Source organism: Chaetodon auriga, chromosome 15 (genome assembly GCF_051107435.1).
Source record: "Chaetodon auriga isolate fChaAug3 chromosome 15, fChaAug3.hap1, whole genome shotgun sequence".
Taxonomy (NCBI): Eukaryota; Metazoa; Chordata; class Actinopteri; order Chaetodontiformes; family Chaetodontidae; genus Chaetodon; species Chaetodon auriga.
Window position 1 is genome coordinate 2494745 of NC_135088.1, and position 25718 is coordinate 2520462.

The window sequence follows — 25718 nt, forward strand, 5'->3', positions numbered from 1 at the left end:
CTCTCAGGTGTTTTCTGCCTTTACCTGAGAAGCGTTTGCTCGAGCTAAAAGCATCAGCTGGGCCTGTGAGACCCGCGTGCGTATTCCTTGCTGTGATAGAGCCGTGTGCTCTTCATAGCAACGTTGATCAATATTAGAGTCACTCAAGTATCAAATCCTATTCATCACCGCTGGGAAGCAGCTTTCAGACGGACCTCCTTCACCTCCAGGCTTCTCCTGTTTCAGAGCAGCAGCTGTCCTCCTCTCTGCGCGCGCACGCACACGCACACACACACACACACACACACACACACACACACACACACACACACACACACACACACACACACATACTGTATCCAAGACACACAGACCGGCTGCTGCTCAGAGCTCAAATTGCACCCGTCCATTAAATCCATCTAAAAAAAACACTATTAACACCTCTATCAGCAAACACTGGCCTGATCAGACTTATTAATTAGGGCAAATATACTTCAAATACGATTTTAAAGTGTTTTAAACAGCTGTATAAATAAATATGTATTTTACCTCCATAAAATTATTTCGAATTGTTCTTCCCAATGAAAGGCTGTCAGAGGATCAAGTAAAACGTGCACGGTTTATTTCAGCTTCTGTCGCTTACACAGACACATTTAAAGCACACTTTCACAAATGAAATATGTATTTTTTTTCCTCCAAAATAACTTAAGTTCAAATAAATAAGGGCAAAATAAAGAAAATAAAACAAAACTTTACGTTTTAAGTGTTAAGTGGTTAAAAAACATGTATAAATAAGGCCGACTATTTCCCTTCATCAGATATCTACAAAGTGCGCTCCACAAAGGTGTCAGTGTTATAATAATAATAATAATAATAATAATAATAATAATAATAATAATAATAATAATAATAATAATAATAATAATAGAATGCTAAATTATTCATTTTCATGAGGACACAAAAGGGGGAGATCAACATAATAATAATAATAATAATAATAATAATAATAATAATAATAATTTGATTGTCAAAGCATCATTGCAGTGAACTTGAACATACAACAGGTTTACACATCAGTGAGTCTTCTAGGCCTAATTCACCATTAACCCGGTGGAAGAGGAACACAAGGGGAAAAAACACATTAAAAACAAACCAAAAATGATCCTACTGGTCTTTTTTAGGGTGTGTGTGTGTGTTTAAATCACCATGAACGTGCCAACACTTGCGTAATGAGGTAGCCACACAGCTATACCGTGTGAATGTGTGTATTCGTGCGTGTGTTCGTGTGTGTGTGTTTCTTCTTATTGCAATGCATTCTCTTGGGGGGGTTATTTTCATATTTTGGAGCCATACACGCGCAGAAAACACCCCTCTCTCCCCCGGTCGAGTAAACCATGCAATGGGTTACAGTAGTTATTGTGCCTCATCAATCAGCCGCAGACCGACGTTTTTACTCGTTGAATTCCCTACAGAAACAAACAGCTGGAGAAAAGACAGCGAAAATTCAACACATTTCAATGAGCTTTTCCACACACGGAGGTGCAACATATTCACAAATATGTACAATGATAAATATAAAAAAGCTATTCCGACTAAGGAGGATAATATCAATTATTCCTCGACTCCCGTCATTATTATGCTTAACTTTTTTTTACCTTTTTGTACAATAATTGCCATAAGATTGAATGGGACGGAGCACGGCCCCCCCAACCCCCCACCCCTCTTTTCCAGTGATCGCTTTCTCAGAGCATCGGCCTGTTCTGTGGAGAAGCATAAAGATTTGAGAGTCTCGAGTTTTTGGACAGGGTCTCAGTCTTCCTCCTGGTCCCGGTGCTCGTCTCCACTGTCAGAATAAAAAGGTACACCGTTGGATCCAGATGTTTCTGAAGCTGCGTGAGGCGGAACCTTCCAAAAACGACCAAAAAGCAGGTCCTGTTAGAGTCATCAGGTGTCCCCGCATCCAAACCTCTCAGCGCCTCTAGAATGCAGCTGACAGACTCCAGAGATGCGCAGGTGGTTTTCTTTGCACCTGCATCAAGAGCACGAAAAAAAAAGGTTGCTGCCGGTGCTGAACACTTTCTCTGAAATCGTTTCCACAATATGTTCAGGCACTGGTGCAAAACGCGGCTGTGAAAGCTTCTCCTTTACAAAGTGGACAATAACGGATCTTAACAAGACATTTGGTCCATTACTTAGTCAGAAAATGTGATTTTTCTTCGATAAAACACAAATTCAGCCAATGGGTTGGTGCAGCATGTTAGAATTTCAATGCAGTTTCTTTTCGGGATTTCTTGAAAGCAAAAATCACTTAAACTTTTATCTGAAGACGTGGAATGACTTGGATGCATTTGAAGTGCACCCCTGCAGGCTGTGGCAGCAGCTCCAGCCTCGGGAACAAAAGGCACAACGGTGTACCTTGTTTTTCTGACAGTGCGCAGCAGCAGCAGCTCGTCTCTGATTTGTCTTTTGGAAACGGGGCACAGACCCGCAGGTTTCCCCACGCTGGTCTTAGTGCGTCGCAGAAAACTTCATTCGTTTCTGCTTTTGCCTCTGATTGCAAAACCAAACCCGGACCACGTTCTTTTTCAGGTCCAGTTTCTCGGCGATTGCAGCGATCTTCTCTGACGAGGGCCTCGGCTGCACGGCGAAATAAGCCTCCAGGGAGCGCTTCTCCGGGGCGGCGATAGACGTTCGTTTCCTCTTTTTGTCGCCCCCGTTGAAGATCTCCGGCTTGGCCATCTTCTCCCTCTGCACCCGCTCCGCCTCCTCCAGCCAGGCCTCCAGGATCGGCTTCAGGGCCACCATGTTGTTGTGCGACAGCGTCAGGGACTCGAACCTGCAGATGGTACTCTGACTCAGACATCCGACACCGGGGATCTTGAGGTTGGCCAGGGCCGCGCCCACGTCAGCCTGGGTCACCCCGAGTTTGATCCGCCTTTGTTTGAACCTCTCGGCGAACGACTCCAGCTCCCGAGGATCGGGCTCCGCGTCTACTCCGCCGGCCCCCAGGGAGCTGTGGGACCCCAGGCCGTGTGGGTGCATGTTCATGGACTGTGAGTGGTGGTGGTGCTGCATGTGGTTGATAGCAGACATGTGGGCGGCGTGGGCGGTGTGCGAGGCCGTGGAGCAGACGTCCGAGCTGGGCATGCCACCCAGGGAGATGCCCGGTGTGAGGTGGTCCAACAGTTCGCCCTCCAGGCCCTGTGCCGGCTGGTGGTGCGCCGGGTGGTGGTGGTGGGAAGTGAGCACCGATGGGTGGTGCAGGTGCGCGGAGGAGGAGGTCGGGGTGCAGGTCATGCTGGTCATGGTGGTCATGGTGTGGTAGGTCGCGTCTGGTTTGAACGGATGACTCTTCTGGGCTACAATGTCCACAGCGGCCAGAGCCTCGGCCCTCTGCAGCAAAGTCTCATCAAAGCCGGCGAAGATGTTGCCCTGAAGCTGCGAGAGGAGCAGAGACAGACCGGTCAGAGGAGGACATGTGGCAAAAATCTACACACTGACATTCAGTCATAACCAGAGTCATTTTCACACTGCGCCTTCATCCTGCACCCTTTCCATGACATCAATCACCTCAATTATGGATTATTTTAAATTTCATGTTCAGACATTCATGATCAGAAAATAACATTGAAAATAACAATAATCTGTTAAAAATGGTCATTTTAATTTCTAGTTCATTCAAAATGAAGCTGTGGGGAAAGCAAGTTTAAAAGGGAAAAACGAAAAATGTGTGTTTAGGCTTCACGTTCGCGTGAACACTTTCTACCTGTGAGATGGCGAAACTGAGAAGAGTTTAAGACATTTTCTTTGTTCCATCTCATCCAGATCTCCAACATGCAGAAGACGTTTTACAGTTTCAGACAATGATTAAAATAAATTTCCATTCAACTTTCACTTTGCTTTAACTTGTCAAACAATGTAATCTAACGCAACTTGGACGTCACAGGATCTGCCCGACGCCTAGAAAGTGTGTCAGCGCGGATGGATATTCATCTAAAATTAATATTTACGATCTCCTGAATAATTTCTTCAGACAATGAAATGAGACGAGTGCGAGTTTGAATATGAATGGGACAATATGAGATAACACGCGCTTGGAGAATCCACGCGCTTCTCCTTCATCTTCCATCCTCTTTCACTTTGAGCAGCATCGTCCACACTTGCCTGAATGAACGATTTGGCTTCTCACAGACGCGCCTGTGCGTCCCTGCGCACCGACTTTCTGCTCCAAGCACCCGCAGTGTTTTGCTGTCTGTGTGGTCATTCGTTGTGCTGCTGGTGCTGTCTGACCCATCCTGTCATAAGCACACCTCGAATGTCTCAAATATTTTGTTTTATGTTTAATTTATTATTATTATATTTTAAAAGTTAAGCTTGATTTTCCTCAGTGTGTCCAAACAGGACGCTTTTCTAGCTCTCTGTTTGCTGGTGGTTTAAAGAGAATATTTTCATTCAAGTGACCAAAATCAGATTTTTCTGCTAAAATAACACGTTTAGTCATATTCTCGAAATGCATATGGAGAACATATTTCAGCTGAAACACATCAGGGCAGAATTCAAGGCCAATGATTCCCATTTGCGTCTGTGCGCTTCAGTCTGAACTCCATATGAAATCATTGACGAGCTTGCCTCAGCAGAAGTTCTCACACTGACCAGACAAAATCAAAACACATTTTTGCCAGGCAGATGTAAATTCTCCACCGTTTGCCCTGACACTCTGGAGGTCGATGGTTTGGGACGTTCTGCTGGGAAGCGACAGGAGCTGCAGCGGTGGAATGAGTTTTGGACTCACCGACGGTGTGGGCAGACAGGCCCTGCGGATGGCCTCCGAGCTGGAGTGCAGAGGAGTGTATTTGGGCTCGTGGAGGATGGGGTGCATACTGAAAGGCTGTTTGCTGTTCATCGACATCATGATTGCAGAAGTGAGGGAGGGTCGCTGTCCGTCGTCCTCGTTCGGCTCCGTCTTGGTTGTTTTCTGAAAAGAAACGCCTCGTGAAGAAGTGGTACAACCTGCCGGACGCAGACTCTTTGAATGGAGAGTCGCTCGCGATCGGGCTCGCTGGTGGGTTCGCTTTAAAACCAGAAACAGGGAAGGAGAGGTAACTCCTGGGCTCCTGCAGGTCTCCTGTCTCCTTTTCGCCCGTAAATGACTTCTATAATAAAGATGCTCTTCGCCTCCAGCTCCTATATTGGACCAATGCCGCGCAGGCTCCTGCTCATTGGTGGATCCTTACTCCCTCCCTCTGGACTCCTCCGCCAATCACGTGGAGTTTCCTCACTGTATCCACGCCTCCAAGCGTGCCAGCCTCACCGGAGAGGAGAAGGATGCGGTGTGGTTGCACTGTTAAAAAAGCGCTCGTTGAAATAACTGATAATCAAACAGCTGCAAGAAGAAAGTGGCACCACCGAGCAACAGTTAGACAAAACAGGAGCCAGGAGTCCAGCGAGCGGGGAAACACCTGGGCCACCACGAGCCTGAACGCTCGGGGGTGAGAAGGTGAAACACACACAAAAAGTCTGCGTCAGACATGTTAAATGAAATGCGTCCCTCTGAGTTTCTGTGTCCCATAATGATCTAAAGACAGTTTAAAGACTATTCAAACCAGCTCATTTGATCTGTGTGGCGTGAAAACGGCCGAGTGTTGATGTCAGCAGAGGCTTCGCCGGGAAACGGTGAGTCTGGCCTTCAAACACTCAAAGAAGATGAATTATTGAATGGCGTGTTTAAATCCTGTCCTGGAGCCCCTGACAGGATCAGCTGCTCGAATATCAAAATGTCTTTTTTAGAGTGTTGCAGAGTTTCCTTCCAAATGCAACAGCAGAGAGGTTTTTAGAGCCTGAGCAGCGGATTCTCACCTTCAGCAGGACGCGCAGACTGATGTGACCCTCACTCACTCTGACAATCCTTCATTTCTTTCATTCACCTCTCCAGTGTGCATACAGAACGACGTGCTGTGATTATTACACCTGGTCTCACACACACACACACACACACACACACACACAGAGAGAGAGAGAGAGAGAGAGAGAGAGAGAGAGAGAGAGAGAGAGAGAGAGAGAGATTCAGCTCCAATTATTAATTAATGGCAGGAATTCCTCCGCCTGAACCCCATTCACTTTCTTGGCAATTAATGCATTAATTAATCATGCTTCATTTACTTTGTGGCTGTATTAAGCCCCCCACCCCCATCCGTCCCTCTCTCTCTCACACACACACTCACACACACTTCTCTCAATTAAAGGATAAACAGGCCTGAACGGGAACTAAAGAGCAGACGATGAAATATTTACAGATGAATCGCGCGGGGTCACCGGGGCGGCAGCTTGTCACTCAAAAAAGGGATTTCCGGCGGCGCGATAAACCGGAATAATTCTGCCAATAATCACCTATAGGCGCCCCCCCGGGGGGGGAGGGGTCAGAGGGTGGACGGAGGGGTTGAATGGGTGGAGGGTCTCCCGTAATCCCTTTTTTAGTGGGATTATGTGGCTGTTGCAATATGTGCAATAATAATAATAATAATAATAATAATAATAATAATAATAATAATAATAATAATAATAATAATACATTTATCCATGTTGTTTATTTGTGATTATGAAATTAAAGACCAATAACAATATTTATTCTGTAAAATGTAAACAATGTTAAATATAAAACATTAATATATATATATTTTTCTAACATGTTAACAGTGAAAGTGCAAAGAATAATTAACTTCAGGGGTGAAACAGCCTGTGTGTCAACCTTTAAAGGCTCTGCTCACATGAATTTCTCCTCTTGTTTTCACTGTGTCACCATGACTCTGGAACAGACCAGTTTCTTCCTCTACTGCACGCTGAGTATTGACAGAACGACAAGAAATGAATGACGCTGTAGGCAACATTTAGATTTTATTCTAAATTCAAAACTACAGTGAGTAAGAGTGCAGATCAAGTGACTTTTGTCCAACTAAAAAATTAATCAATTAACTAATTCAGGTGGGTTTTCACTTGTGTGACTGACCCTGACAAAGGCCTGTGTGGTGAGCATCATCGGTCTTGGTCTTTGGTTGTGGACGCCACAAATTAATTTTAAGTTTAACAAATGAAATCAGTAGGAATTATCAGCCCAATGGTACCAAGTCTGATCTGTTCTTTATCATTAGCTCAAACTGAATTTCGATTTTTATTTAATTTAAGAATAATATCTGTTTAAGGCTGATTTTATTGTCTCCTAAAAGAGAAAATTGTCTCGTCCATAAACTGTAGGTTTCTCCACATTTGGCAACAAAACACAGCTTCAACATTAATGCTAAATACGTTTGTAAGTAACTTTTTAAATTAATTAAATATGATTTAACATTTAGCATCATTCTCTGTAGAGGGTTTACTTTTTAACCCCAAAAGGATCAAACGAGCATGATATAAGTCAGCATTACAATTCAAACCCAGGTGTTTGATTCACTGTTTCATGGTTTTCCAGACAGTTTAAGAGCTGAGATGTGCATCAGGCATCAGGCTGACCCGTCTTGGGTCTTGGCCTTGATGTAACCCTGCCTCCAGCTCTGCTCTCTGGCTGAAACTCCAGCCCTGACTCACCAGCTCACCTACAAAAAGAGCAGCAGTGTCAGTGACGGCCAGCAGGAAACCTGAGCGAGGCCCATTGTCCTGCTGTAGCCGCGGCCCTCCAGAGGGTCCCCAGCACCCGCTCATCAAATATACATCACCCTCCTCCACTGGGACGCCGGCAGGCAGGACGCTCCTCTGGGAAGGCGACACCGGACAACATGCAGGGAGTCCAGCTGGGGTGGGAGGGAGGGCGAAAGGGTGGAGGAAGAAGAGAGATGGGAGGGAGAGCGGTCACGGAAAAGGAAGTTCAAACTTTCAGGTCACCACTTATTAGAAATGATCAAAAGGAAATACACTTTAATCTGAGTTTCCATCCACTTTTGTTATATGAATATTGAATCCACTCTCAGTCCAAAGTCACCGCTTGGTCGGGACCTTTCGGTGTCACTTTTTACAGCACTGGGTACAGAGACACCGAGGGCCAATCTTACAACAAATCCCATCCATCACAATGTTGAAGCAATTATGCAGAATATCAGACAGAGAAAAGGGGAAGAGAATTTGAGCAGGTTGGACAACAACATGGGTCATAATGAGCATTACTTTTCAAACATAATGGACCCACTTTGAGCCTTGATTAATCTGCAGTGTTGGTCATTATTTGGGACGCGCTCCCCGTCTGGGCTCTGTGGGTTTGTCTCTTCACACAATCACTTAAGATATTTGTGACTTAACAACCATCTGTCAAAACCAAGTTGAGTACAAATTGGTAAATAACTTAAGTTTCAGTTCACTCAAACTACAAAAACACGTTTTCACACTTTCTCCTACTAGTCTCTAGTGGGTACAGGGATACCCAGTGCTTTGAAAAGTGAGGCCTCACAAAACTAAAAACTAAACACCTCACTGAGGATCAGATGAAAAACTCCAAACTCAGCTGGCAGTTAACCGATATGTCGTATGTGTGGTTGCACAACTCTTCTCTGTCGGCTGTGCTTAATTTAGCCACAGGAGCAGCTTTTCCGTTGCTCTGTTTGGCGCTAAACTTCAGCTGCAGCATTTTCCTTGTTGTGCCAATCATTCAGCCGCGGGGGTGGTTGTAGTTTTGGAATGAGCGTGTGTTTTTTTTGGATGACTGGTATGTGTGCGAGTGCACCAAAAAAGAGGTTTTTATTCATGTGCGTACGAACAATGTGCATGTGTGTGCACCGCATGTGCAGCTATGCATGGGTGACTGAGTGCAGGATGGACTCTGAGGGATCAAACGTCCGGCGAAGCTTTCAGCGAGCACAACATGGCCGCCACACTGCGTATTTCTGCCACATTTAGCAAATGGACACTGAAGTGCAGCCTTCTGCCGACATCCACCGCAGCCTGAACGCACACCACCTCACGCCGCTCCCTCCTCCCGCCCTCGCTTCCTCCTCTCCTTCCCTTCCTTCCCGTTCACTCTTGTCCTCCTTTCCTCTCCCTCTCTGCTTCTTCCAGCTCTGAATTATTGATAGTGAGTAAAATCTGACGTTGTAAACTTTGCGACCATTCACCAAATCAGCCTCCGCTTCTCACCGAGGGGGCCCGCCAAAGGGTAGGCGGTGTCTAACCACACACTTTTAATGTAATTGCCTGTAGAGTTCCTTGTAAATATTTCATTGTCTGCCAGTACAAATTAAAGACACGAGGCTGGAAGAAAAGGTTAGTTGGTTCGCTCGGGGAGAGATCCTCAGCACTTTACCTGCGCCGGCAGGTTTGGAAAAGGTTTTTGCCTCCAGTCTCTCTTCTTTGTGAGAGGAAACAGAGACTGTGGTGGACGTGCCCTCTGCATGACTTAGAGATGAGAACATAGACACCAAAGTCATCCATGAGTCACCAGCATGCCATCATGCTGTGCTGAATGATGGCAGATGATCTTGGTATATTTTTATTCATATTTGAAGTTCTGTAAAGTACGTCAGTTATGTAACATTCCAAACCAAAACCATGATCTCACCCTGTTAGGTTTAGGAAGCAGCTATAGTTTTATTACCTAAACCAAGTAGTTTTGGTGCTGAGACTTCGGCAAACTGCAACCATTTCACAACATTATCCATTCAACGACAAAGGTCCAAAAGGACGAAGGTGTGGTTCAACCTAAGCCTAAACAAACTGAGAGCATTTCACTCCGTTAACCACACGAAGATGCAGGTCCGGTACGCTTGTCGCTCGTTCTGTCCAACGCTCACATATGTCATTGGCAGTCGACCTACTCAGGCATTTAGGTCTGAGGACACGTTAGTGACCACATGATGTTTAACCACATTTCTTTAGTGTGACATCCTCTCTGGCCACTTTCTTTCCAGTCAGTCAGCTCACTAATCAAACACACAGCATCCATCAGCTGTCAGTCAGCAGGTCAACAGTACAAGCAGGCAGTTAGCTGGCCACTAAACAAACCAGGAAAGGCTTGTTTGGTTCTAAATTCACCTCAGAAACTCTCGACGGTCTTCATGGTGAACGAAGATCATGTGATGGACTTAAATAACTAGCTACCACTTTGCATAGATTCAAAGATTCAACACCTATCAAATCATCAGTGGAGGATCTTTCTATCGAGTCCCATCTCCTCAGTGACTGCAGACTGTGCTGAATCTTGTCCTTCTGTAAAGTTTAGACTGTAAACTTGTGAAATTGGACCAGGATCTCAGGGTCTGTCGGTCTACAGCTGGACTTTTGAGCTTAACGAGGCTCTTTACATAACATCAATGTGCTTCAGGTTCTGTGGATGAGAGAGAAAGAAAGAGACACAGAGAGCGAAGTAAAATATGCATGAAGGTGGTACTGTAAGCCGAGCGACCGAGACGGGACGTTACAGTATCGGTCCTGCTTTGGCAGGGCGGCCATGTTGTGAAATGGCTGGGGAGCACAGGAGGGGTTTCAAGGCTGAGTCTCAGTGGAATGTGAGTGTGTTCAAACCATTAACAAGTCTTCCTCTCTGAGGGCGGAGAAAAGAGCAGAGTCTGTTATTATATTAAGAATTCATTTCTCTAAATGTCACGATAAACAAAAGACTGCGATCATAATCAACTATCAGTACTGTAAGATACGATGAAACTCATGAAATGTAATCATAGAAGCACAAGAGGACCAGTCTGGATCAGCGACTCCTGACATTTGAAGGAGCATCCCTAAATATTAAAAATTGTTGTATAGTTAGTGTTTTTTAGAAAGGTAATCTGGACACCTCTGACTCAGTTGGGGCTAACTCAGAAAAACGATTTGGATCAGACGTGCACATGCTATGCAGCTGTGACACAGTGTGACAGATACAAGGATTCACTGCATGATGATTCATATGACTTCTGGTTGAACTGTTGTCATTCCCGAGGTCGTCGGTGTCTCACACAGATGCACAAAACATTGGTATTTGATGACTTTGGCAAGGAGCACGTCAGCCCTTCCTGTAGGAGACCAGAGTTTATATCTTGTTGCAAACTGCGGTTAATGTTTGCCTTTTGATTTATAGTGTTTTAGTTGCCTAATTCTGACCATATCTTAACCATAGTTTTTGCTATATCCATAATCTGTCTTCAACATGAACCATGCAGTGCAGCCACGTGCAGACACTGACAAACGTTTGCAGAATCATCCAATATCAACGCTCCTACGTGGCGGTATGGAATCGTAGGTAAGACTTGGGTGTGGCAGCAGTTTTGCACAGATTGTTCAGACACAATTGATTCTCATCTGCATGAGTTTTCGCTTTCATTTGTTTTTAAGATGTGAACCCCTGCAGTACCTCCCAGAGTGGATCGTTTGCTCTCAGATATTTGCGAGTTAAGGTTCGGATGGGTGTTGATATGTATTATTGTTTGGAAACATTTCACCTCAGCTTCACCCTGCGCCTCATTTTCCCAGTTTCATTTCAGCTCTTTCAGTAGATTTCTTGTTGAGTCTCCAATCGGTCAGGCCAGGCTCTGGGCTCCAACCTGCAGCTGACACGGTTGCTGCTGCCCTCTCTAACTGCTTATGATCTGTGGCGTCTTTGGCTGACAGGTTGTTTGCATCTTTACCTCAGCTACCAGTGGGTTTTGCCCCTGTGCTGGTTCGTCATCACAGCCGATGACTTTCTTATTCTGCTCTTTTCATTCTAACCACTGTTCTCTCGCAGGGTTATTTCTTATTCACGGTGTTTGCATTTTTCATGGTTACACCTTTCATTATCTCCATCTCTTCATGTGTGTCTCCCTCACATTTCTTCTTCATCTAATCTGTTTCTGTGTCTGTACACATGCTGAAATTGGGCCGCTGATGGCGGAAAAAAGCAGAAGAAGGGGAAAGGAGAGAAAAACAGCGGGCAAGAAGCAAAGATGGGGTATGACAGAATGAAAGAAAGACGGACAGTAAATGAGACAGAGAAAGAGAGAAGACATATTTTGGATCAATAGATTAACTGAGTGCTCATGTATTATGCATCTGAGCCCTGCAGCACTTGCACATAAAGGGAATGTTGGGCAGGATTGGCGTGTAAAAGCTTCATAACCGCGGGCCTGTTTACTCTGAGTGTACAAGGGGACCGCTGTCATGCCGAACCGAGCCGAGCCGAGATGAGACAGGGTCTGCCTGCAAACGAGCCCAACCTGCCACCCAGCAGCATGCAGCCAGTGTTTAAATAAGAGAGGCTGGAGCATGCATGAGACCGTCCACAAATGGTTCACGTATTTGTTTTCACGCTGGACATTTGAAATCAAAGACAGAGAATGACTGTCAGGCAGCAAAGACTTGAAGCCAACCGAGCAGCATCCTAACGAGCGTGATTAGCTCCACCTGGACAGGGAGGTTTAATTCTGAGGCGGGTGTGATTGATTTTTCCTCTCTTCTTGTTAGAACACATACAGAGTGAGGACTTTTAAATTGGCTGAAAGATTGCATTCATACTGGAGCAACCCGAGTTCACGTTTTTGGCATGAGCCGGCTCAGTGTGAAGAATCACGTTATGTTCAGACGCCCCTCAGGTTGAAAAAGAGCAAATGTTTTTCAGAAAGAACCGGCATGACTGACACTCGTCCAGGAGATTTTAATCATGTGTTTCCAGCTGGAGGTGTGAGTTTAAAACAGTAATCAGAAGCTGTTATTGAGTTCAGGTAATCCAAGTCTAAAAATGTCCTGTGTAAATTCACAGAGGGAAAAATCTTCAATTTTGCCATTATGCTGTACAGCAAAAAATACGCTTTGGTTCCTTCTCCTTCCTCCTTCTTCTCCTTTGACGTCATGTACAAGCAGATAGAGAAGAACTTCTATCCAACAACTGCTTTTCTTACCACTGTTCCCATGGTTTAAACCTTTGAATGATCCCTCACCTGAACGTACTGCTTCAACAGGAAACACATTTAAGTTGCTTTCCAAATGCTCTTGATCTGGAATTTTCAATTAAGATTTTAGGCATTTAAAAAAGCATCAAATCCTACATGTAGATAAAGGTTAAAGCCAGTAATCCTCTGACTGCAGATCATTGTGAGAGGAGAGAAAGGGATAAAAAGAGTGCTGCAAAGATATTACAAGTCCAGCGAGCCAGCGAGCCAGAGTGAACTTTGACCTTTTTAAAGCAACATCAGGGGTCTCACGTCACCCTGCTGGTTCCTCTCCCTTCTCCTGAGCTCGACGCTTCTCGACAGCGGCGTCCCGGCACGCCGCGGTGGACCCGGCATCAAACAGCTCAGCCCTCTGAGTGTTTCCCCAGAGAGCCGCCGCGCTCATTTCCATACAAACAAAATCCCCAGCTCCTCTCTGCTCTGTACTACAAGAATAGAGAGCAGTCGAACAAAGGCAAAACAAGTAAACAAACAAAATGATGTATGAACATGTCACTGGGATGATGGGGGAAATAACAAGGGTTACAAGAGCGTATGTATGTAAATGAAAATTAATCATTTTTATTTTAATTCTGCCTCTGGTGTTTGGGGCTGGAGGGAGCAGCAGGAAGAGAGACGATAATACTCAGAAGAATCCGAGGAAATGTGTCAAAGCTATTTGAAGAACCTGCGTGGAAGCTTTGTTTCAGCTCTGCTCCCGAACGCAGCCGTGACATGATGACAAATAAATAAGCTTCAAACACATAAACGACAAGAGGGTGAAAGAATGACGGAGACGGACGGAGTCTTTGGGTCAAAACTACCGGTTCCTGCATTTCCCAGAATGCAACTCAGCAGCTTCTGTTCATCAGATCGTCCTTGCCTGATAAAGAGCCACATCTGTCACACTCCACACTCTTGTTCTTTGCAGGCTTTTCTTTATAAATGTGTTAAAAATCTGCCCAAGACAAGATTACCCTGATGACATCACTGAGATTACCCTGATGACATCACTGAGATTACCCTGATGACATCACTGAGATTACCCTGATGACCTCACATCAGGTGTTTTTTATTCACTCAGACCTGATCTTTACATGTGAGGCTGACACTTTCTTTTTCACTGTGCACACTTTAAAATGAATTAACTGATTTAATGATGCTTGACTTCTGAAAAGCTTTCCATTAAGAAAATATGCAACACATCTTTTCTTTATTAGCATCCTATCAATGCTGGTTCTCCAACACTAGAGTGAACAAAATATTGAATTTTTAATGCACTTTGAACCAGTCCACTAACACTTGACAACAACACCTGCAAAATATCACTGGAATAAAAGCAACTTGTCTTTTAAGCTGCTGCTCATTAGCTGGAACTGATGGCTGTTATTAACGAACGATTACGTCTGTCAGCACAACATGACAAATGGTTCCTTTTCTAGCTCTTCACAGACGTGTTTGCTTTGGCTAAAGGTCAGATGAACACTAATTGTAGGCTTGTATGAGACATAACTTTGACCTCAAAGTGAAAGCTGCTCTTTAGCTTCCATGCTGACAGACATTTCCAATCATGGTTTTCATGTGAACTCGCTTTTACCAGCTGAAACATCCCATCGTAGAATCGTTTGAGCTGACGTTGAACTCGGCTGCTTGGGGTTTTCACAGTCTCAGCTTTCATTTCGGCACATCTGATCAACACCAAACTGGTTTGAGGGGATTGGAGATGAAGAGGGAGTGATGGCGATGACGGCCGCAGGAACATCTGACTGTAAGAGAAAACATTTTCAAAAGGAGACAGAAGAAGAGACAAAAAGCCGATAAGATGGATCTCAGAGCTGGACTCTCTCTTCTTCATTTAGTGAAATATTAATAGTCATTGCCAGGGGCCATCTGTGTTTATGCCCTGTGATATGGATCCGCTGCTCACTGGCTGATCAGGCCGGTTCTGTGATTGTGTGTGGATTCATGGTGGAGGGTATTCTTACTTCACTGTTGGCCCTGATCCTCCCTGTTAGCTGCACTGAGATTATGAAAGTGGACAAGAGAGGAGTGGTATGGTCCTGAAAATTTAACCCAGATACAAACAGATGATTCAAGCTGTGTGTCTCCACATGAAGTTTACTACACACATGCAGTTCCACCTCTGGATGAATTATACTCCCACTGACTTTTCACCCAGTGCCACCATCAGGCCAAATTTTAAACTTGTCCAGTACGCTGGTTTATGACCTGAATAGGTTGACTGCCAATAACCTCCAAAAAGACATTTCTGACCCTTCCTAAAATGGCCTGCATGGTTGTTGGAGAGTACCAGTGTGTAACACTATAGTTGCTTAAGCATGTTAGCATGGTGAAAATTAGCATTTAGCTTAAGCTTCTTTTTTTTTGGTCTTATGACGTGAGTGTGTGTACATCTTCAGCAGGAATGCCCCACTGGGTGCTGAACCCAAAACCTTGACATTGTTTGCGTCCTACTACATAAGAATGAATGACCGTATATGTGTGTTGTGAGGGGGTATTCAGGTCTCACGTATATCACTGGGCTCCAGCTGGTGCGGGACAGAGGGGGGTCTTTGTGTCCCATGTACTCCCCCCAGCCCTCGTCTTCACCCCTTATCCCCATACGGGTACACATCAACGCTACCTCACCTCCCCCTTCCCCTTGACTCCCCCGTCTCCCGCTAACAGGATTAGAGGACGGAAGGTGCTGCTCGGCAGACCTCAGGACGTATATGCATGCGAGAGACAGAAAGCAATAGAGGTGGTCTGTGTGTGTGTGTGTGTGTGTGTGTGACAGAGAGACTGGGGCTTAGTGGGACTATGCCCTCTCTCATGTATGTAGCTCTGATAGACCCCGAAAGCTTTGAGACGGTGGCCCCAAGGGACAAGGGACACAACTGGGACAGCGAGTCTGTCTATGTGACCATGTGTCTCAGCATGGATAGCACTGACTGTTCGCTATGTGAGCGTGCACTTGATGATTTTATGGACTGTTAACAGTTTGCATCTCTGGACACTCAAACATTTCCAGTCCCTCCAAAATACACACAGAAAAATATTAATTTATGAATACAAAAATGGATTAAACTGTAAATTGTATCAAGACAATAAATGCACGTTGTAAATTGTGTTCATCACTGTTGCAGCCTATAGGCAGAAGATATATGCACTCCTTTAAATGAATGTATTTTGTGTCATAACTAGTTTTAACACAGTAAAACTTGGACTAACTGGACTGGACCAACTCTGTCAAGAAGCCTCTTGAACAAGGTGCAGAACAAAACCTCCATCTTCTCCATCAGCCTCCTCTGGGAAAATGAAAACTTGAGGAAAATTCAACATCCCCTTCCCTTTGTCCCCTCAGCGGAGCAGCTGTTCCGCTCGTCCCGTCTGAAGAGTTCCCTTCACGCTCGTTCTGCCATCAGAGACCAAAAGGTGTGCTTGAATGCATGTGTTTAAGGTGTAACTCCGTCTGGTTTTCCTTGGTATACGTGTGGGTTGTATGGATGAGCTTCCAGTGAGTCGCAGCACGCTGTCGTTTTTGTGTTGAGTCTGGTTTTACCTGTAATCAGTCCTAACCAGCAGCCTTTTAGCAAGGCAGTTACTAAGAGTGAGCTTTCTCATTGGCTGCCTGGTGAATTAGTGATTTCATCCATTTAGTGCAGTTTTTCTTCATTTTTTGCCTCCGTCTTTCCCACTTTGGGCTCTCCGGGCTCACATCAGTATTTGGATGTGACAATCTTTCTCAAATCTTAACTCGTCTGCATTAAATAAATAAGTAAACACTGGTGCTGAATTTCAATCCAAATTTCTGCAAAACCATCCAATTTCACACCCCTGTAATGATGTTTAAATTTAACTTTCCCCAGCACTGATGGCGAGTTTTTTTCTTGCATTTGAGAACAGCTGCAGATTAGCCGATTATCATATCACCTGTCACACTCTTCCACTGTATCATCATGCAACAGATGTTTCCAGAGAAACAGAGTAATAACGTCCGACCTGCACCTCTTGTGCAGCTGCAGCACGGGTCCACCTCTAGCCTCTGGGCCCCGGTTTCAAGAGAGGCCTACCTGCCAGTACAGGGTGCATCAGGAGGGCCGGCGCTCTCATTACAGCTACAATGAAATAATTATGAATGGTGCGCCGAGACCTCATCACAGGAATATCTATTGTATTATTTATTCAGCCAGTCCCCTGGTTCAGGGGGAGAGAACACATATAAACTTCCAGGCTCGCTCCTCTCCTTCTCACTCAAGCTCCTGTTTGCTGCTCAAAGCAGAGGTGCCCGCTCGCTCGCTCTCTCTCTTTCATTCCTTCTTTTTTTTTTGCTCTTTTTCTTTGTTGTTTTTTCTTCCGAGATGCGGCACAGGGAGCATCCATCGGGGCCCTGAGGCCTTTACACAGTCAGGCCTGCCAGCTGTGGACGCTCTACACTTGCCCTCGTCTTTATTTTTTTATTTGCTCTCTTGTTTTTCTGTGTTTTTTTTTTTTTGTTTTGTTGTTTTCTTTTCGTACAGCTGGAGTTACTCAATTTTACCAAAGGACTACAAACAAGAACTAACTGGGATTTGAGGGATGCAGTCTTAGTTTTTATAGACATACTTTGGCCAAGACTATATATATATATACATATATATATGGGGTTGGCAAAGACTTCATGAATATTTTCAAACTTCATTTTTGTCATTATGCTCCTCTCATCAAGGAAACATATGTGGCAAAGAGGACTGCTTCTCTGTGGAAAGGGAGCAGGAAAGCGCTGTATGTTAGCCAGACAGACTCTTGAAGAGAAACTTTGTTATGCAGAGCACAGAGGTCACGGAGGACGGTGCTGCAACAACAGCATGCACGCTGCACAAAAGGCCTCATTCAGAGGCAGCGCTGGATGTGTAGGTGGTGCAAGAGATGATGGACAACAAAGAAGGATAAAGAGAGCGAGAGAGAGAGAGAGAGAGAGAGAGAGCAGTGGAGTGGCTGGGATGACAGCTGCGTCATGGGGATCGGGAGGGAGGCATCGCCTGGGGCACAACAGGTGAGTGATGCTGCTGCCCGGCTGACCGTCCGGCTGGTTGGCTGGAAGCACTGAGCGATGGCTAATTACTACTGATTGACCGGCCTGGCTGAGTGAAGCTTAGTCTTACAAATAAATAGGTCGTAGTTACATAAGAACGCTGATATTTTAGCATGAGAAAGTTTTTATTTTCACTTATGAGAGAATGTTCACCAATAAATAAGAAGTGAGTGGGAGTGTTAGCGTGAAGCTAACATCGTCCATGCACAATTTAAATTACCGTCTGACCTGGTGGCTGATTGGCTGATTGAGTCCTGCACGAACACGGAGCGTCACGTTCAAAAGGATCATGTTTCACCTCGTCAGAAACACCTTGCTGGGAGTCTGACTGCTTTTGACAGCACTGACTAAACCCGTTAACCTAAAATATTTCTGACAATGTCTGTGAATCACACAAAAACTGTTCAGGGCAGCGTCTCCATGCACACAACAAGACTGTTTTCACCAAACAGGAGCTGAATGAAACCATAGATGCAAACGTTTTTATTATCTCTAATGACAGAAGCAGATCGACTCCTCTGACAGAAAGACAGCAGGACACATTACTCTCCTTTTAACGTCTTGACTCTTGCTGCCAGTTTGTTTTAGAATTGATTTTAAGATCTTACTCATCACTGTTAAAGCACTTCATGGCCTGATCCCAGAGTATACGTCTTGAGTGACTCTCCCATTATCAGCCCGCTGAGGTCTGAGGTCCAGCCGGCTGTTACAGCAGCAGGAAGGTTTGAGACTGTCGGCTAAAGGCAGAGCTGCAGCTCTGCAGGGATAAACTCAGACTTTAATGATCAGCTCTGTCCTTCACGTTGTTTCTGAAAATCCACCAATTCCATAATTTGATTTGATCTTACTGTATGTGCGTGTGTGTGTGTGTGTGTGTGTGTGTGTGTGTGTGTGTGTGTGTGTGTCATATGTATGTAGTGTACTTATGTTTTTAGGGTTTTTGATAATTATTGTAATTGTAATCATAAATACTTTTCTTGCCGTTTTGTGTTTTTTACCTCATTTTGTTTTCACTTCTTGATCTTTTTTCTCTTATTATTGAATTAAAACATAAATAAAATAACATTTAGAAATTAGAGATCATTATTATTAAAACCATTTGTAATCTCCATCTTTAATATGTTTAAAAATGTGTGCTTTATACATAATGATTACTATTAGAAATACTATTGTTACTATTAGTTTTAATAGTTTTTTGGGCTTTATGTGATACTTATATCAAACATAATGACCATCCTCTATATTTACTCATTGCACAGCAAACTCTTGATGCTGAGTAATGCTGGTATTAATTTAGGATGAGTTCTTGTCTCAAACGTTAAAACTTCAGTTACAGGATCCCTTCAAGAAAGAAGCTTAGAACTCATCCCGTCAGAAAACTCCTTCAGACACATGAAATGGTCGTCTTGGTCAGCAGACTCTCAGAGCTCTGCAGAAATCTCACTCTTATATCTGTCTGGTAGTTATTTCACTCCTGCTGGCTGAGGCTCTTTCTGCCGGTTAGAAAGCAGCGCTGCTTGTTGTGCTCTGCTGGGACAGTTTGGGTGCTGCTTGGGACGCGATGAGCGCGCTCCATCAATAATGCAGAATGTTTCCGAGGTAACTGCCTGGCAACCACGGGGCGCAGCGCTCGCATCCTGTATGGAAGAAAGAGAGGGAATGAATGAGAGGGAGGGCGAGAAAGATGAGACGAGGAAGAGACAAATGGATGAGAGACAGAGGTTTAGGATGAAGGAGTGAGGGAGGAGGGGGAGGAAAAGAAGAAAAAGGGAGAGGCAGAATGTGAAGGAGGGAGAGGAGGAGGTAAAAGAAGATGAGGGAGGAGAGACGGGGGAGGCAGAATGTGAAGGAGGGAGAGGAGGAAGTAAAAAAAGATGAGGGAGGAGAGACAGAGAGAGGGGAGACGGGAGGGATGGGCTCCCATGGGCACTGTGTGTGTGTCCTATAGGCCACCTGTATATTAAACAGTGCAGCTCCTCATTACTTACATGTACAGCATAAATACACACACACACACACACACACACACACACACACACACACACACACACACGTTTCCATCACTTCCAAAGACATTACACTGATTTACATTCATTTCCTGCAGACGTACCTCAGCCATAACCACTATCTGCCAAACCTTAACTTAAACCAAACCTTCCCTTCACCCTAACATGTCATGATTTATGTCACGGGGACTTTGTTCTGTCCAATGTCTCCACAACATACAGAGCAATGCGCGTCCACAGACAGCATCAGCAGCAAATGAGCCTGACAGATTGACAGTGTGTGTTTGTCTGTGTTTGGGTTCCCACCTGCGCATCACCATCGCCTCAGCAGAGATAGTGATGTGTGTTTGTGTGTTATTATATTTCAGTTTTCATCATCATCGAATGCCCTCAGAGGATGTCATTTCTCGCTTGCAACTGCAGATACACAGCGACAAAAATCTGAAGGCGAAAAAAATTAAATAATAAATTTATGTTTTGATGGAAGTGTGACGTCCTAACGTGACGTTCCACAACCTCCCATTAATGCTCTGCATGAAGCATCTGCATTTGTTTATGTATTTATGATGCACACAGCATTTCATAAGCTGTACCTCAATGTTAGCTTTCACCTGACAGCAGATATGAACTCTGGACGCTCATTACAATCTTTTTTCATACCCTTCAAAGAACACATTCAACACGTTCAACATTTTGGGAAGTCCGCTTTTTTGTTTTCTAGCTGAGATTTAGATGGAGAATATTGACGTCGCTCTCAAGTCTGTGTGCGAAGTGTAGAGCTGGATCCAGGAGGTGATTAGCTTAGCTTAGCGTAAAGACTGGAAACAGAGGGAAACAGCTAGCCTACGTCTGTCCAAAGTTCCAAAATAGACTTACCAACAGCTCTAAAGCTTACTAGTTTGCACATTACACAGTCAACCATGTGAAGCTGAAACAAATCTGTGTGTGTGTGTGTGTGTGTGTGTGTGTGCTGCACATCTGTATGCACTGGTGTTTGTATTTACATTTGAGACTATGATGTGTGTGTTTGTGTGTGTCCATCCTGCAGGCCGGCGGTCCGTTAGAGAATCTCTCTGTGTGTTTAAAACATTCATCACTCCCCTCCTCCCCTCATTTGTTCCAATAAATTATTAAACGCTCACCTAATTTTCAATTATTCAAATGGTGGATTTCTGCCTTTATTTCTTTATTTCGCTAATCTTGGGTTTGCAGGCAGATCCGCACTCTTTTTCATCGGCGTAAATCTTCCTCCTGTCTGTCACTTCTCCTCTAACTCGTTTAAATCTTCACCTTCAGCCTCACTGAAGGTGTGAGGTAGGAAAGGAGAAGGCAGACGACGAGGTTTTACCTCCATTAAAGATCACCTGGTTGAGAGCTTTATTTGACCACTGCTTTAATTGAATTAATGAATCCATATTGGGCGCACAGTTCTCCGAATTCCCCCCAACCAAACCTCCGTCCACCCTGTCGAAGGTGGAGTGGGACTCCTCGGCCTCTCTCTGGTGGGACGGTGCAGTCGGACGGCGTTTGCTTCCTCCCCTCTCTCCCTCTCTAAAACACGATTAATACTTGATGCTGTGATGATAGCTATCCCTTGTACGGTAGCATTTGGAGGATTCTTGAGACTATGGGGAGATGTCACTCTTTGTGTGTGCGTGCGTGTGTGCATGTGTGTGTGTGTGTGTGTGTGTGTGTGTGTCTGTGTGTGTGGAGGGGTTTTTATACAACTTTGTCAGGGTGATTAAGGCCACATGTTATTGATTGGCGGACCCCTTGAAGTGCAACATCATCATAAATAATTCTTCTGCCTTCCAGAATAAACTATCACCTTTGTTGGCCGCGCTGACAGTCTTCCACTGAAGAGGGAATGCATTTTTTATGTTTTTACTTGACCTTAATTTAAGTTGTACAAGAGCGATTTCTTATTTACGAGCTCTGGCGGAAATCAACAGATGTGCAAACCGTTTAAGGCATCCAGTTTGTATACGTGTTCACGGGGAAGCAGCTCGCCTATAATCAGTTTGGAACATACTGAATATTTGCTAACTTACGTTTTAGCCTTAAAACGGAGACACTGACTGGATCCCCTGCAGCTTCCCATGTGATATTCTGCCTTTTCACTGGGAAGGTTTTATTTCCAAACATGCACTGATCACTTTGCAGAGGAAACCCCCCTCAGCAAATCTCCCTCAGCCTGCAAATAGCTGTTTGTTAGCGGTGCTGTTTGAAATCAAGAGTCGCGGCAGCAGCAACACCTAAATGTATGCAACTCGTACTTTAAGACGAAAAGTCCTGATAGATGTAAAATGACTTGAACTGGATTTATCTGCATGGACAGTCGTGTCTTTGCAGCAGTGTTTTCAGACACTGTATGACAGCAGAATGGTAAGTTTTTGCAGATTTCTAACTGCAGTTTTGTGCATTTTTATTATTAAAATGCAGCCCTGAACTGCTATTTCCTCCAATATTGTGTGCAAATGTACTTCTCAAATATCTGCTGCTTACTTCTCTCTTTACGCTTTCTGTTTAACTTTAGTTAATTAATTAAATTAATTAATATTATTAAAATATAATTTCCAGCCATTTATTTAGTTTCAGTGTTGCTTGTCTTTTTGTGCTCCGCTGCTTTCCAGACAAACACCAGACAAATATTCAACATTAAGTCATTCAAATGAACTCATCTGCAGCTGTGCTCATCCATCAATAAAAATTAATCAATAAACTTAAAGAAAAATGTATTGATGAAGATTTTGCTGTCATCTGTAAATCAGGCCTAAAGGGGGAAAAAGCTTTAAAGAGCTCTGGACCTCCAATATGGCTGCTGCAGCGTGCATCACGTCACTTAAAAGCCTTCTCTACAAAAAGCCAAACACACCCACACATGTTCAGACAGAAGCAAACACATGCTAACCGCACACAGAGGAGCAGATAGAAAGAAGGAGATGGGCCGGAGGGGGGGACGAAGGAGGGATAAAAGCGAGCGGCGAAAAGTGTCTCTAAGCGTTTTCCTGCATGTGAAGTCGGTCCCTCGGCCTTCTGGGACGCTCTGCTGCCTGTTTGATGCCTTTGAGACGGCCTCATCCATATTGCATCGTCTTTACCATGAGCTCTGATCGCTCCTCATAGAGCCATAACTGAGCGCAGAGAGAGGAGGTGAAGGGAGCGGGGGGGGTGAACAAGAGGGAGGAAGACAGTGGAAGGAAACACCAAGAAAAAATATCAAGAAGACGAGAGGACAGACTGGAAGAATGGAAGGAAATGAAGAGACAGAATTCAAACAAGGGAGAAAGAAGGAGGGTGAGGTTAAATGGAGAGAAGCTGGAAGATGAGAGAAGGAGAAGAGGGAGGAGGAGGAGGAGGAGGAGGAGGAGGAGGAGGGATAATAAAGGAAGGAGGAAGAAAATATTCAAACCTGAAAAAAAAGGGAGATGCTTTTATGCTAAATGACACACCCCCGACTCTTGAGTCATCTTTCTCTAACCTTCCTCACACACACGCGCGCACACACACACACACACACACACAACATCAACCTCCTGTCCCTCTGCATTAGGAGCTGCCTGGGGGCATGCGAGGCAGAGAGATAGCGAGAGAGCGAGGGAGAGAGCGGAGTGGTGCTTGGAGGGGATCGGCCTGTTAAGAGCTGTCATTTAAATAAAGTTTAGCACAGGGAGCGAATGGGAGCAGCTTCGAGTGTGTGTGTGTGTGTGTGTGTGTGTGTGTGTGTGTGTGTGTGTGTGTGTGTGTGTGTGCGTGCGTGCGTATATCTGTCACATGGCATGTAGGATGTGCACTGAGAGAGCTCTTTGTCACTGGACTCATCCCGTCTGTTCGCACTGGCCACAGTGAGCTTTCTCTAATGAAACTACTGTAGCTTGACCCTCACTTTTTACAGCGTTTTGAAGCTCAGGTGATGCTTCAGCTCTCTGATTTAGCCAAAAAAAAAGTGTGTGTCTTCTCCTGCCATTTTGCATTTATCACTGGTGTGTTCTTGCTACAGATTTTACAAAATATTGAGCTCATGAGTCCACGAACGCAACCCCATCAGCTCCCTTCCACAAAGTTTCAGCCCCGCAGAAATCCGAAGCTTTTTCGTTCAACTTGTTTGAAGTTTTCTGTGAACTTTATCTTCCAACATCAGAACAATAACGGTGACTCTTCAAAGCCTTCATCATGATGCCAGGAGCATAATTCACAACTCTTCCTAAGGTGATTAAACCCTCGCACTCCCAGAAGCAGTACAAAGGAGACCAGCAGAGAATAACAAGCTTCAGTCCAAATGTTAAATTTTAAATAAAAGTTTGAGAAAATCTGCAAAAGAAAACAGAAAATTAATGTCCATGTCCCTCCGCTACCATTCTGCTGTAATGAGGAGTTGGTTTGTGGAGATAAACAGCTGGTGGAGCTAATTCAGGTGCATTTAAACCTTTGAAGAAGAAGAGGGCGTAATTAATTAATGATGATAATTAACGACCACCAGTCAAACCTCCTCATCGCTCCACACAAATCTGATGTTTAAGTCACCGTCATGATTTAACTGCTCAGCTTGATTCTGCTGCACACTTTGTCACATTTTGCTTTTATCAGTGGACAATATGGACAGATAGATAAAACTTTATTCATCTGAGCTGAGTGTGCACCTGAGAGGACCCGTGAACAGGTACTGGATATGAAACAAGAATATAGTTTCAAAACTGCATGTACTCTCACAGAAAACATGCAAATATCCTGCATAAAAATTAAAAATGAAAAACTATCTGTGCAGGCGGCGACCTTCAAACTGAATGTGGTTTAAATGAAGAAGAGGAGGAAGTGACGTTAACTCTCATGGAAACATGTGAGACGTGTGTAGATCATATCATATTTATATTATTGCGTGTCGTTCTGTTCCTGAATCATCGTTCATGGAAACAAAGTGCACTGAGCTGACGTGAGAGAACGGGAGAGTGACAGAGAGACGGAGGGAGGGATGATGGGTTCTTTAGTGGTTCTGTGATCTCAGCCACCAGTTCCACAGCTGGTGCACCAGCAGGCAGCCCAGCCTGGCCATATGCTGCCTGGGCTGCTCCCATTGCTCCCATTATCCTCGGTGGAGCGGCCCTGCCCCCCCAACCCCAAACCACCACTACTACCACTGTGCTCTCATACCCCCACCACCACCTCCACCACCACCACCACCACCACCACTTTTAGCTCCGACTCTTATCACGCAAAAAATGAAGTATGCGTACTCGAACACTTGTGTTTTATATCAATAGACATGTTAATCTGTTGATTTTCGTATGAAGTCAAGCTGGTCTTAAAGCAGCATGTGAGGTACTTTTACATGCAGATTGAAGCTGTTTGACCCACCTAAATATTTGATGCTCTTTTCACTAAGATCATAACACTTTTTATTTTATGGATAATCAGTTTTATCACGTCTGTATTTGGCTTTCTTGCATGCATCTGCTCATTTCCAGCTTCAGGTTTTGCACTTCCTGTCTGGAACAGTAAAGATACTTTAAGATGTTTGTTTGTTGGACACTGTAAGCAAAGCAGAATTATGCTCTTATACCTTAAAGACATTCTGTAGATGCAACCGCAGTCGTGTTTCTCCTAAAATCTTGAGAGAAGTGTGAGAACATCCTGTCAGGGCCGACATTTTTTTTTAGTATTTGTCTCTTTTTCACCTCGAGCCATTTTCAGCCACCCTACAGTGTCCATTCACCCTCCCCAGCGTTTACCCCCAGGCTTTTCTCCAGTCTCACAGTCCTCTCACAGTCTCTACCAGCCCCCCCCCCCCCC

The 25718-nt window shown here is 44.5% G+C and overlaps 1 protein-coding gene across 1 annotated transcript; it reads right to left on the minus strand.

The window, feature by feature from the left end:
* Window positions 1-579: 579 nt before the first annotated feature.
* On the minus strand, window positions 580-5103 carry pou4f4 (POU class 4 homeobox 4). Its single transcript, XM_076750625.1, has 2 exons — window positions 4772-5103; window positions 580-3417 (listed from the first exon to the last, which is right to left on the minus strand). The coding sequence occupies exons 1-2, from the start codon at window positions 4889-4891 to the stop codon at window positions 2488-2490; spliced, it is 1050 nt and encodes a 349-aa protein (XP_076606740.1). The 5' UTR covers window positions 4892-5103; the 3' UTR covers window positions 580-2487.
* Window positions 5104-25718: the final 20615 nt, after the last annotated feature.

Excerpts from the sequence above, each read along its gene's own strand:
- pou4f4 (XM_076750625.1), bottom strand. The coding sequence starts at position 4,891 with ATGATGTCGATGAACAGCAAACAGCCTTTCAGTATGCACCCCATCCTC. Across the intron at positions 3,418-4,771 it reads CCTGTCTGCCCACACCGTCG|CTTCAGGGCAACATCTTCGC; the intron begins GTGAGTCCAAAA and ends CTCCTCTCGCAG.